The sequence below is a fragment of the Rhincodon typus genome, unplaced genomic scaffold, assembly GCF_021869965.1.
Source record: "Rhincodon typus isolate 14 unplaced genomic scaffold, sRhiTyp1.1 hic_rhity00000668, whole genome shotgun sequence".
Lineage (NCBI taxonomy): Eukaryota > Metazoa > Chordata > Chondrichthyes > Orectolobiformes > Rhincodontidae > Rhincodon > Rhincodon typus.
Window position 1 is genome coordinate 13,876 of NW_025966306.1, and position 15,066 is coordinate 28,941.

Genomic DNA, 15,066 nt, shown 5'->3' on the forward strand with positions numbered 1-15,066 from the left:
GTTATCTCATATTTTTAAACCATGTTTGCTCAGACAATGCCAGCTATTACTGCAATTAGTAGAGGAGAGGCAGTGCCCGGTTTGCAAATGGGCTCTGTTTGAATCCATTTGCAAGTTGATCTGTATGCAAGCTGGAGCGCAATGCATGATAATATAAAAGTAGCTCTTTTTAAGTACAGGAAATATCTGCATGTCAGATCTTTAAAATGACACCCCTGTATGGGATTGTGCTCAAAGTACAACCATTTGTAAGTCAGACGTTCGTATGTCAGGTCCCTTTGTACTGATACTTTCACTTCAACCTAGTTTTCAAAGGTAAAATGATCAATAACACAAGGGAAACCTACACAGAGGCTTCAAGTTCATAATACCAACTGAAGAAGCTTGAATTGTGTGTTCCTCATGTTACACAAAACCCATAAAAGCACACAGCACTGTAAGCTTTGTTAATAGGGGGACACAGTACAAAAGCAGTGAGGTTATGCTGAACTTACACAGAACAGTAATTAGACCTCAGCTAAAGTACTGTGTACAGTTCTGGGTACCACATGTTAGGAAGGCGGTGAACAAATTGGGGTGAGTGCAGAACAGGTTGAGGAGGCTGTTTAGAGGTATGAAATACTTCAATTAGAGGGTAGATTAGAGAAGTTAGGAATGGTATCCTTGGAGAGAAGATAGTTGAAAGGAAATTTGATAATAAAAGTCTTCAAAATCATCTGTGGTCAGGACGGAGTAGACAGGGAGAAACTACTCCCCCTCATAAGAGGATCAAGAATCAGTTGACACAGACTTAAAATGTTCTGCAAAAGAAGCAAATGTGAGATGAGAAAATTCTTTTTCATACAGTGAATAATTAGGGTCTAGAGCTCACTGCATGTAAAGGTGGCAGGGCAGGTTCAATTGAGACATTCAAGAGGCCATAAGATGATTATTTAAACTGAAACAATGTGCAGGTTTATGGCAAAAAGACAATGAAGCCAAAATGCTCAGAGACCTGGCATGGACATGATGGGCCCAATGGCCTCCCTTTGTACTTTAACAATTGAGATTTTGAATTCTGAATGCTAACAACGTAACCCTTGGTCAACACTGAATACATGTAATCTCTAGCTAAGACTATCTTTTGACATTACTTATAAAAGTTACCAAACTGCAGCTGGTCTCTGTTAATTATTATTGCGTTGTATGTATCCACATGATAGTTGAGGTCATCATCATGCCTACCGGTAGTCTGTGGCTGTTTAAAAAGTTTAAAAACTACAACAAATATGAAATATAAACTTACAAATTGCAGAACAATTTACAGTCTCAAGTAAGCACGATTGCAAACACTTTGGCATTTCAACTTATTTATAGTCAGAATGCCTGGTTTTGATTGACCAACCTCAAAAGTCAAAGACAGGAAAAAAAAAATCTATGTTGCACATTGGAGAAAGAAATTATGAAGTCAATTGTAGGAGTTGCCATTGAGATTTCAAATTGCAGAGGCTTTCAGGAAAAAAATGGGTGTATTACTAAACACACTTTTGGTGGGAAAGGAGGAGGAAAAGTATGTTTAGGAATGGAAGATACTTCAATCTATCCTAACAACAATGATAATAGCTACATAATGGAACATTTTGTCAGGATAGAATCTATTCAAGGATCACCAAAGTGGCAGCAACATTTACATTTTTACTGAACTGTCAAAGAATTGTATTTTCTTCAAGGGTACATGTGGTAAATTAAGTATTTGACAGAGATAACTCCCACTTAACATACATCTTTAGATTATAGCGTTGCACCCTGAAAAAGCCTTAAGACAGGGGATTTAATTATTTAAATTATTGCACAAAAATATTTGGCACTTCTTAACAATCAAGACAGTGAGAAAAGGTTCCTACCTTTATCATTCTAGAAAGATCTCCAGCATCTGCCAGTTCCAATACAATGTTTAGCTCATTGTCTTCAATGAATGATGCAAGATATTTGATTACATTTGCATGGTTCAGTTGCTGTGAAATACACAGAAGCATAAATCATTTAATTGATGTCATTGTGGATTTTCAATGTCCGCAATTTCACAATTGGATTAATCATAATTTTGGCATTATTCCACATAATGATGAAACACGGTATCTTTAAAATAACTTTCTGAACACCTATTTTAGGCATTCTGAACTATGCAGATTCTTTATTTAGCCATTATGTTGTAAGATTGTTGTTAAACCCTGCCATGTTCCTTGTTCTAGTTGTGCCACGGCTGTGATGAGATTTCATTTAGTGCAGCACATAAGTCTGTCCTCAGTCTGAGTCAGTGAGCTGTAGAGATCAAGCAGAGATCCTCTAAGTAGCCTTGGAAAAAGATTCTGAAAATACTACGTTTTTTCTGTATTTATTTTTTCATAAATATTATTTCATATTATTGGCAAGGCCACTATTATTTGCCCATTTTTAATTGCCCACTGAAATAAATGTCTTCCTGAGGACAATTCAGAGGGCACTTAAGCATCCATTACATCATTGAGAGTCTGAAGCTAGAATGGATCTTGAGTCACACGTAGGCCAAACGAGGTATGGGCAGCAAATTTCCCTTCTCTAGAGAAGCAGATAAGATTGCACGACAGTTGATGATTGTCACAGTCCTATTACTGAGATGAGCTTTCAATTCCATATTTTATTAATTTGAGTTGAAAATCCATGGTGTGGTTGGATATGCACGAGTGGTGTCTAGCTTGAGCCTCAAGATTATAGACGGAAGTTACATGTGCAGGGAAGGGAGAAACCTTGGGACAAGGTTGGCCAATTTGAAAAGGATGTCCTGGCAGTAGGTATCCTCCCAGCTCATGAACGAAGCTTGGGCAGAGTAACTTACAAAGCATCTCCCACACTCCTAAATTTGTCCTTCCAACCACAAAATCTATGTCAGGTGGGAATCAACCCTTAAATGGTCGTTCATTGGCACGTACCCTTGGGCTTTTCTTACCCACCAAAAAAACTGCAGGCAAGCCAAAGCTGTGTGGGCCACCATGCAATTTTGCAAGCTCCCCAATGCAATCCAACAACAGGAGAATGTTAACTTCTTCCCCATGAAGAAGACTTTATTTATTATCTTAAAACCCTTCATTGTTGTGAAGGTTACTGCATATTTGAAATCTTAGAAACAACTTTTGTAAAGCATCACTTCCCTCAAGTCTCATCTATAACATGGATTTGATAGGTCTTTGTCAATTTCTGTAGTTGAGTTCCAGTAAAACAACTGATATTTAAAGCAGTAAGCCAAATAATCTCCAAGAATTCATTACACCAAAGTAAAGCTCAAAGCTTATTTTAATAAGCTATGTGGAACTCATAACTATATGTATTATTTATTAGCCTTTGAAGTAGTTATATTAACCCAAACAAACAGAAAATTCTGGAGAAACTTGGCAGATCTAGGGCGACATGGTGTCTCAGTGGTTAACACTGCTGCTTCACAGCGCCAGGAACCCGGGTTCGATTCCACCCTCAGGTGACTGTCTGTGTGGAGTTTGCACATTCTCCTCTTGTCTGCGTGGGTTTCCTCCGGGTGCTCCGGTTTCTTCCCACAGTCCAAAGATGTGCAGGTTAGGTGGATTGGCCATGCTAAATTGCCCATAGTGTCCAGGGATGTGCAAATTAGGTGGGTTATGAGGGGGTGGGTCTGGGTGGGATGTCCGAGGTTCGGTGTGGACTTGTTGGGCCGAAGGGCCTGTTTCCATACCATAGGGAATCCATGAATCTGGCAGCACCATGGAGAGAGAAAGAGTTAACGTTTCAAGTCCAGTATGATCTTCCTTAGAACTCCTCCATTACTTAGATTAGCCAGTGTCTTGTTTCTGTTTGTGCAATTTACCGAGTAAACTTGACAAGCATTATGCAGTGCAGGGGGGTTTTATAAACTGGTGGTTGTGGCCTTATCCCTGGACCAGAAGGTCAAGATTCAAGTCCCACCTGCCAGGCAGGCATGTTATAATATGTCTATATAATCTCTTAAATGGTTTAGGGGGAAGAGTGTCGAAAGATGACAACAAGAATGATTTTGCCAAAAGCCAAAATTAATATCCTATCCTTTAACCTATTGTGCTCTTCATACAAGGGGAGCTCAGACAATATCAGTCGAAGAGAACCCACTAAAACAAAGCTCTCCTTGTTGCCACCACAAGGCAAATGCAAGCTTACTGTTCTTTGATCTTTTGTGTAAATATTTCAGAAACCGAGAAACCACAAATTATCCCCAAAATGGCCACTTGTGAATATAACGTTTTTAGTATTCAGCCTATTGAGTAACAGGGAATACCACACTGTGAACACAATGAAAGCTGTGATGAGCATTAAAGGCTTACGCTGTCAGCAGCATAACAGTTCCTTTACATTATAACTGACATGGTTCTCCTAAAATTGGACTCTCCAAAGTATTAATTGGCTGGAGCCTGAATGTGCTTAATTACAAAATAAAATATGGCCCAAGTATATTCTGCAGATTTTCGTTTTTTTGTTTCTATAACTGGGTCAAGATCTACTAGACTTTTCACTCTAATTACATAAAGTATGAAAACAATTTCTTACAATTATCTTGTCTTGGTTTGTAAAGTAATTCTCAGATTCCATTCTTACCTTTAAGAGATCTATTTCTTTGATGCAATCTTGACGAGCTTTGGCATCCATCATTTCAAATATCTGGAAGAAATAGTAATTCAAGTATTTCTATTCATGCTCAATACACAATAAAAGTACAATAGATTCATTCCACTTCCTTCAAATCATAAAGACCCACATTTTCTCTGTATTAAAACCTTAATTCAAAATGAAGCAAAAATGAGGATTTTTATAGAATCTCAAAATTCAAAATAAATTCAAGAAAAGAAAGAGCAGGATTTAATCAACAAAAAATAACTTTGTATCAATCAAAATATGGGAACATGTCTGGCTTGAAAATGGTTTTCATAGCATGCTTGAATTTCATGTTGTACACGAGCAAAGTTCTAGTATAGTTCCAGTATCGCATATTGAGTGTCAAAGCTATAGAGTTACAAAGATTGCTTAAAACAGTAGCTTATATTTCAACTTTAGGAATTTGAAAAGGAGTTACAAAGATATCATTCCAGACAAGGTGGGAAATTATTTCTAAGAAAATAGTTTGTATTATTTTCCTTTACTGCTTTAATCTACCTCACTGAGGCAACACGCTGGAAATCAAGCTCCATAATTGCCAGAGTTGACACAAAAGTTAAAGATTTTTTTTAAGAGAAGTGTGCAGCATTCTCCCATTTGCCTATCTTTTTAACCCTGGTTAACAAAGCATGGAGCAGGTTTCTGGACTTAACAAGAATGACTATTTACAACTGGACTCTATTTGCTTGTAATAAACCAACAATTGCGACCTGTTGGCATACAATTCTACAAACTGAAACTCTAATCCCCTTATAATCTCCCTTTTCTTACTCCCTTTCAAATACAGACAGAAGAAAAACATGCGTATTATGGACAAACAGAAAGACTGGGAAGGCAGCTCAGTGATTCCTAAGATAGATCTTGTGATTCATGTTCTGGCCTGAATGCTGCTTCTGTTATCCTTCTCTGGATGCTTCCACCAGTTTGTAAGAGGCACAGTTGGTTGGTTCACTTATAAAAAGTCTGATTCTCAATTAAAAAGTCACAGATTATAGCAAATGCTGATGTAAGAAAACTGATTTTCTTCAGGCTTAAAGTGGCTTTTACTGTAGAGAACAGAGGAAGCTTATGAACTTGTAAATACCAGATGATGTTTCTGTATTTTGTTCAAGCTCCAAAATACTTGAGAACACAGTTGGTCATCAATAACCGGTCACTTGTCCATAGAACAATCAGCTCTTTTTACCAACGAGAGCTCTATCTGTACACAACCCCTCAGCTCCAGTTCATCTGCAAGCACACTTTAACTATTGCTGGAACAGCTGTGTAAACAGTGCTTACAATGAGTCAAAACATGCAGCAATCATACAAAATTCCTTTGTTTTTGAGTAATTCTCTTCTCATTTCTGTCCACGATTATAAATGCAGGAGAAAATTTTTTAAAAAGTCTTTAAAATTACATGCAGATTTTTCTTCAATGTTCCCTTAAAACACCACATTTAAATAAACAAAAGTTTGTTCACATTATAAGGAGCAGCAACATTGCACATTACCAATACTGTTTTATGTTGCCTACCTTACATAGCACAGACCAAAGTTATGAAAATAAATAAAGGCTTCCATTTATACCATTTAAAATGACGCAGGTCAAACCTGAGATAACAAGGTGTAGAGCAGGATGAACACAGCAGGCCAAGCAGCATCAGACGAGCAGGAAAGCTGACGTTTCGGGCCTAGGCCCTTCTTGTTATCTCAGATTCTCCAGCATCTGCCATTCCTACTATCTCTGAAACAGGTCAAACCTGCATAAATCTTCCTTTCTTAACCAGTATGTCCATTGCAGTGTCACCAGAAGCTTAATTTTTAAGTTGGAGAATTTATTTTCTTAGCCTCTTTCCAACTCAAATGAGGAAACGGTCTATCAAGAATTTGGTACGGTTAACATGAATTACAGCTGACTTAAATCCCAGGAAACACGGAGATGCAAGTTACAACAAAGCCCTTGGTTGAAAGATCAGCATTAAACAGCATGCAATTGGGACTTCTTTTTAAATGGGTTGGAGATACAGCAGGCTGGACAAAGGAAAAATTAATTGCTTTTAGCTATGATTAAGGGCAACACTTGAGCAACTGAACAACAACCCTAATTACTGAAACAACGACACAATGATATCAACAAGTTTCATCCCTCCATCAGACTTACCATGGACTACTCTTTAGAATCAGTCTCATTCTTAGACAAACGCATCTCCATCAAGGACGGACAACTCAAAACTTCACTCTACCGCAAGGCTACAGACAACCTCACAATGCTGTACTTCTCTAGCTTCTACCCTAAGCATATTAAAATAGCCATCCCCTACAGACAAGCCCTATGCAAATACAGGATTTGTTCAGATGAGGAGGAACACGACAGACACATGAAGGTGCTGAAGGATGCCCTCATAAGGACAGGATACGAAGCTCAACTCATCGATAACCTGTTCTGATGTGCCACAGAGAAAAACCATAATGATATCCTCAGAAGACAAGACAGGGGATACAACCAATAGGGTACCTTCATCATCATCCCGGGAGCACAGAAACTACACCATGTTGATGACAATGAGCACCTCACCATGATCTTCCCTATGCCTCCAATTCTTGCCTTCAAACAACTGCGAGACCTTAAACAGAGCGTTGTTTGCAGAAAACTACTCAGCCTTCAGGCCAACATTGACCACAACACCATATAACCTTCTCATGACACCTCTGCAAGACATGACAGATCATCGACATGGACACGACTATGACAGATGGGAACATCACCAACCACGTGCACGGAAAATACTCAGGCGACTCAGCCAACATTGTCAATCTCAGACGGTGCAGAAAAGGATGCACAAGGCATGGTACAGTGGCGAAACCATGCAGATGTTACGGCAATGGATGAATGGACATGACGCAACAATTGCCAGATACGGACATTCCCTACCAGTGGGGGATCACTACAGCTGTCAAGGACATTCTAAGGTGGACATTCAGGTAAACATCCTCCAAGTCAGACTTGGGGATACACAACAACAAAGCTTTGCCAAGCAGAGGCTAATAGCCAAGTTCAGTACCCATGAGCACTCTTTGAGGCCGTACATTGAGTTCATGTCACATCACAGGTGATTCACCACACTATTATTCTCTCACGCACGTGTGCAAACACTCGCGCCCGAACACTCGCTCTCCCACGAACACTTGCGCACTTACTCTTTCCCTTTGCCACACACACACCCTCTCCCCAACACACACAGTCCCTCTCCCAGACATACACACACACATTCTCCCTCACCCAGCCGACACACACACATTCCCTCTCTCTCTCTCACACACACACACACACACACACACACACACACACACTTCCTCTCCCACACACACAGACACACACTTCCTCTCCAAAACACACACAAACACACACACTCCCTCTCACACACACACACTATCCCTCTCCCACACACACACACAAACACTCCCTTTCCCACACACTCTCCCTCTCCCGCACACACACACACGCTCCCTCTACCACACACACAGACACTCTTCCACACACACACATACACTCCCTCACCCACGTACACAAACACTCCCTCCCCCACACACACACACACACACTCCCTCTCCCACACACACTCACTCACTATCTCGCGTGCGCATGCTCCCTCACTCACTCTCCACCTCCTGCGCGCACGCTCAATCACTCAAACTCCATCTCCCGCACGCGCGCACACTCACTCACTCTCCATCTCACGTGCACGCGCTCACTCACTCTCTGCATCTACCGCGCGCGCGACCACTCACTCTCCATCTCGCGCACGTGCACATGCTCCCTCACTCACTCTCCACCTCCCACGCGCGCGCATGCTCCCTCACTCACTCTCCATCTCCCACGCACTCGCTCATTCATTCAATCTCCATCTCGCGCGCGCACACGCTCATTCATTCAATCTCCATCTCGCGCGCGCACGCTCAATCATTCTCCATCTCCCGCACGCACGCTCACTCACTCTACATCTCGCACGCGCACACTCACTCTCCATCTGCCATGTGCAGTGCACACTCGTTCGCTCACTCTCCATCTCATGCGCGCATGCTCACACATTCTCCATCTAGTGCGCGCACGCAGTCACTCACTCTCCATTTCGCGCGCGCACGCATGCTCACTCACGCACTCTACATTGCAAGCACATGCTCACTCAATCTCCATCTCTCGCACGCACGCTCACTCATTCTGCATTTCGCGCGCATGCTCAGTCACCCTCCATTTCGCGCGTGCGCACGTTCACTCACGCACTCTCCATCTTGTGCGCGCACACGCTCGCTCACTCACTCTCCATCAGCCGCACTCACGCACACTCCCTCACTCACTCTCCAATTCCCGCACGCGCGCGCGAACACTTACTCTCCATCTCGCGGGCGCACACTCTCTCCACCTTGCGCGTGCGCACTCCATCTCGCACACGCTCACTCACTCTCCATCTCGCGTGCGCGAACTCGCTCACTCACTCTCCATTGCAAGCGTGCACTCACTCACTCTACATCTCGCACACGCACACTCACTCTCCATCAGCTGCACGTGCACGCTCGTTCACTCACTCTCCATCTCGCGTGCACGCACTCTCTCTCACTCACTCACACTCTCCATCTCACGCGCACACGCTCAGTCACTCTCTCCATCTTGCCCACACGCACACTCACTCTACATCTGCTGCATGCGCATGCTCTCTCACTCACTCTCCATCTCCTGCGCGCAAACTCGCTCACTCAACCTCCATCTCATGTGCGCACGCTCACTCACTCTCCATCACAAGCGCACTCACTCTACATCTCGCACGCGCACACTCACTCTCCATCTGCTGCGCGTGCACGCTCGTTCGCTCACTCTCCATCTCGCGTGCACGCACGCTCTCTCTCACTCACTCTCCATCTCGCGCGTGCACGCTCAGTCACTCACTCTCCATCTTGCCCACGCGCGCACACACTCGTTCGCTCACTCCATCTCGCGTGCACGCATGCTCTCTCACTCACTCACTCGCCATCTCACGCACGCATGCTCACTCACACTCTCCATCTCACGCGCGCGCACGCTCACTCACTCAATCTTCATCTCGCGCACGCAAGCTCGCTCACACTCTCCATCGCGCGCGCGCACGCTCACTCACTCTCCATCCCGTGCGCGCACGCTCACTCACTCTCCATCCCGTGCGTGCGCGTGCGCGCACGCTCACTCACTCAATCTCCAACTCGCGTGCACGCTCAGTCATTCACTCTCCATTTCGTGCGCGCACGCTCGCTCACTCACTCTACATCTCTCATGCACACGCTCACTTTCCATCTGCCGTGTGCACGCGCACGCTCGTTCGCTCACTCTCCATCTCGCGCTCGCTCACTCCCTCTCCATCTCGCAAGTGCGCACTCTCTCCACCTCGAGCGCGTGCGCACACTCACTATCCATCTCGTGCACGCACGCTCTCACACTCTCCATCTCGCACACGCAAGCTCGCTCACTCACTCTACATCTCGCACGCGCACACTGACTCTCCATCTGCCTCGTGCATGCACACGTTCGCTCTCCATTTCACGTGCGCGCACGCTCTCACTCACTCTCCATCTCGCGCACGCTCCCTCACTCCATCTCGCGCGCGCACGCTTACTCAATCTCCAACTGGCGCGCATGCATAGTCACTCACTGACTCTCCATTTCGCGTGCGAACGCTCACTCACTCATCCTCCATCTCGCGCGTGCATACTCACTCACACCCTCCATCTCGCGCGCGCACGCTCACTCACTCTCTCCACCTCAAGCGCGCACGCTCTCTACTTCCTCACTCCCTATCCATCTTGCGAGCACACACACCTCCTCACTCACTCTCCATCACACGTGCACACTCACTCACTCACTCAATCTCCATCTCGTGTTTGCACGATCACTCACTCTCCAACGCAAGCGCGCGCTCACTCACTCTACATCTCGCACGCGCACACTCACTCTCCATCTGCCGTGTGCACGTGCACGCTCGTTCGCTCTCTCCATCTTGCGCATGCGCACACTCACTACATCTCGCACGCACACACTCTCCATCTGCTGCGCGCGCACGCTCATTCGCTCACTCTCCATCTCGTGTGCACGCACGCTCTCTCACTCACTCTCCATCTCGCGCGTGCACGCTCACTCACTCTCCATCTCGCGCGCGCACGCTCACTCACTCAATCTCCATCTCGCGCTCACGCTCACTCACTCTCCATCTCGCGCACGCTCACGCACTCTCCATCGCAAGCACGCACTCACTCATTCTCCATCTCGTGCTCACTCACGCACTCTCCATCTCACGCGTCCGCTCGCTCACTCATTCTCCATCTCGCGCGCGCAAACTCACTATCCATCTTGTGCACGCACGCTCTCACACTCTCCATCTCGCACACGCAAGCTCGCTCACTGACTGTCCATCTGCCTCGTGCATGCACACGCTCACTCTCCATTTCACGTGCGCGCACGCTCTCTCACTCACTCTCCATCTCGCGCGCGCACGCTTACTCAATCTCCAACTGGCGCGCACGCATGGTCACTCACTGACTCTCCATTTCGCGTGCGAATGCTCACTCACTCACCCTCCATCTCGCGCGCGTACGCTCACTCACTCAATCTCCATCTCACGCTCACGCTCACACACACACTCACACTCACGCACTCTCCATCTCGCGCGCGCACGCTCACGCACTCTCCATCGCAAGCGCGCACTCACTCGTTCTCCATCTCGTGCTCACTCACTCACTCTCCATCTCGCGCGTGCAAACTCGCTCACTCAATCTCCATCTCGCGAGTGCGCACTCTCTCCACCTCGAGCGCGTGCGCACACTCACTATCCATCTCGTGCACGCACGCTCGCACACGCAAGCTCGCTCACTCACTCTACATCTCGCACGCGCACACTGACTCTCCATCTGCCTCGTGCATGCACACGCTCACTCTCCATTTCACGTGCGCACACGCTCTCTCACCGACTCTCCATCTCGCGCACGCTCCCTCACTCCATCTCGCGCGCGCACGCTTACTCAATCTCCAACTGGCGCGTACGCATGGTCACTCACTGACTCTCCATTTCGCGTGCGAACGCTCACTCACTCACCCTCCATCTCGCGCGTGCATACTCACTCACACCCTCCATCTCGCGCGCGCACGCTCACTCACTCACTCTCCACCTCAAGCGCGCACGCTCTCTACTTCCTCACTCCCTATCCATCTTGCGAGCACACACGCCTCCTCACTCACTCTCCATCACACGTGCGCGCGCACTCACTCACTCTCCATCTCGCGTGCGCAAACTCGCTCACTCAATCTCCATCTCGTGTTTGCACGATCACACTCTACATCTCGCACGCGCACACTCACTCTCCATCTGCCGTGTGCACGTGCACGCTCGTTCGCTCTCTCCATCTTGCACGTGCGCACACTCACTACATCTCGCACGCACACACTCTCCATCTGCTGCGCGCACACGCTCGTTTGCTCACTCTCCATCTCGTGTGCACGCACGCTCACTCACTCACTCTCCATCTCGCGTGCGCACGCTCACTCACTCACTCTCCATCTCGCGTGCGCACGCTCACGCACTCTCCATTGCAAGCGCGCACTCACTCATTCTCCATCTCGTGCTCACTCACTCACTCTCTCCATCTCGCGCATGCACGCTCACTCACACTCTCCATCTCGCATCCGCAAACTCGCTCACTCAATCTCCATCTCGTGTGTGCACGCTCACTCACTCTCCATCTGCCGCGTGCGCATGCACGCTCGTTCGCTCACTCTCCATCTTGCCCACACGCACACTCACTCTACATCTCGCACGCGCACACATTCTCCATCTGCTGTGCGCGCACGCTCGTTCGCTCACTCCATCTCACGTGCACGCATGCTCTCTCAGAGTCACACTCCATCTCGCGCACGCACGCTCACTCATTCAATCTCCATCTTGCGCGCCGCTCAGTCACTCACTCTCCATCTCGAGCGCGCACGCTCACTCACGCACTTTCCATCGCAAGCGTGCAAGCTCGCTCGCTCACTCACTCACTCTCCATCTCGCCCGCGCATGTTCACTCACTCAATCTCCATCTCGCGCGCGCACGCTCAAGCACTCTCCATCGCAAGCGCGCACTCACTCATTCTCCATCTCGTGCTCACTCACTCACTCTCCATCTCGCGCGCCCGCTCGCTCACTCATTCTCCATCTCGCGCATGCACACTCACTCTCACTCTCCATCTTGCGCCCGCAAACTTGCTCACTCAATCTCCATCTCGTGTGCGCACACTCACTCACTCTCCACCGCAAGCACGCGCTCACACTCTACATCTCGCACGCGCACACTCACACTCTCTCTCCATCTGCCGCGTGCGCATGCACGCTCGTTCGCTCAATCTCCATCTTGCCCTCACGCACACTCACTCTACATCTCGCACGCGCACACATTCTCCATCTACTGTGCGCGCACGCTCGTTCGCTCACTCCATCTCGCGTGCATGCATGCTCTCTCAGTCACACTCCATCTCGCGCGCTGCTCAGTCACTCACTCTCCATCTCGAGCGCGCACGCTCACTCACGCACTTTCCATCGCAAGCGCGCTCATTCACTCAATCTCCATCTCGCGCATGCACGCTCACTCACTCCATCTCGCGCTCGCAAGCTCGCTCGCTCACTCACTCTCCATCTCGTGTGCGCACGCTCAGTCATACTCTCCATCTCGCGCGTGCACGCTTACGCACTCTCCATCACAAGCACACGCAAGCTCACTCACTCAATCTCCATCTCACGCGCGCACATTCACTCACTCACTCTCCATCTCGTGCACGCAAGCTCACTCATTCACTCACTCTATCTCGCGCGCGCACACTCATGCACTCTCCATTGCAAGCGCGCGCTCACTCACTCTCCATCTCGTGCTCACTCAATCTCCATCTCGTGTGCGCACGCTCACTCACTCTCCATCGCAAGCACGCGCTCACACTCTCTCCATCTGCCGCGTGCGCATGCACACTCGTTCGCTCACTCTCCATCTTGCCCACACGCACACACTCTCTACATCTCGCACGCGCATGCTCGTTCACTCACTCCATCTCGCGTGCACGCATGCTCTCTCACTCACTCACTGTCCATCGCAAGCACGCGCACGCTCACTCACTCACTTTCTATCTTGAGCACGCACGCTCACTCACGCACTCTCCATCGCAAGCGCGTGCTCACTCATTCTCCATCTCACACGCGCAAGCTCGCTCATTCACTCAATCTCCATGTCGCGCATGCACGCTCACTCACACTCTCCATCTCGCGCCCACAAACTCGCTCACTCAATCTCCATCTCGCGCATGCACGCTCACTCACTCTCCATCACAAGCATGTGCTCACTCAATCTCCATCTGCCGCGTGCGCATGCACGCTCGTTCGCTCAGTCTCCATCTTGCCCACACGCACACTCACTCTACATCTCACACGCGCACACATTCTCCATCTGCTGTGCGCGCACGCTCATTCGCTCACTCCATCTCTCGTGCACGCATGCTCTCTCACTCACTCACCCTCCATCTCGCGCGCCGCTCAGTCACTCACTCACTATCTCGAGCACGCACGCTCACTCACGCACTTTCCATCGCAAGCGCGCGCTCACTCACTCACTCTCCATCTCGAGCGCGCACGCTCCCTACTCCCTCACTCCCTATCCATCTCGCGCGCACACGCCTCCTCACTCACTCTCCATCACGCGTGCGCGCACTCACTTACTCACACTCAATCTCGCGCGTGCACGCTCGCTCACTCTCCACCTTCCGCGCGCACGCTCATTGACTCACTCTCCATTTCACGCGCACGCACGCTCACTCTCCATCTCGCACTCACTCACTCCCTGTCCATCATGCGGGTGCGCACTCTCGCCATCTCGCGCGTGCACACTCACTCATACTCTCCATCCCGCGCTCGCTCACTCTACATCTCGCATGCGCTCGCTCACTCTCCATCTTGCCCACTCGCGCACACACACTGCATCTCGCACGCACACACACGCTCGTTCGCTCACTCTCCATCTCGTGCTTACTCACTCCCACTCCATCTCCATCTCACGGGTGCGCACTGTCTCCATCTCACGTGCACGCTTACTCACTCACTCTCCACCTCGCGCGCGCAAGCTCGCTCACTCACTCTCCATCTTGCACGCGCACACTCACTCTCCATCTGTCGCGTGCACGCACATGCTCGTTCGCTCACTCTCCATCTTGTGCTCACTCCGTCTCACGGGTGCACACACTCTCCATCTCGAACGCGCAAAATCGCTCACTCACTCAATCTCCATCTCGCGCACGCACACTCACTCACTCTCTATCTCTAGCGCGCATGCTCACTCACTCAATCTCCATCTCGCGCGCCGCTCAGTCACTCACTC

General features: G+C 48.5%; 1 protein-coding gene across 1 annotated transcript in view; it reads right to left on the reverse strand.

Annotated features, from left to right (window-relative positions):
* LOC109910394 (serine/threonine-protein kinase Nek7) overlaps nt 1-15,066 on the reverse strand; it is a gene marked incomplete at its 3' end in the record, with an annotated part of 46,307 nt that overhangs the window by 11,476 nt on the left and 19,765 nt on the right. The window contains exons 3-4 of the mRNA XM_048621441.1: nt 4,615-4,677; nt 1,884-1,994 (exon numbers count right to left, since the gene is read on the reverse strand). Of these exons, the coding sequence (XP_048477398.1) occupies nt 1,884-1,994; nt 4,615-4,677 (174 nt within the window). The remainder of the gene's footprint in view (nt 1-1,883; nt 1,995-4,614; nt 4,678-15,066) is intronic.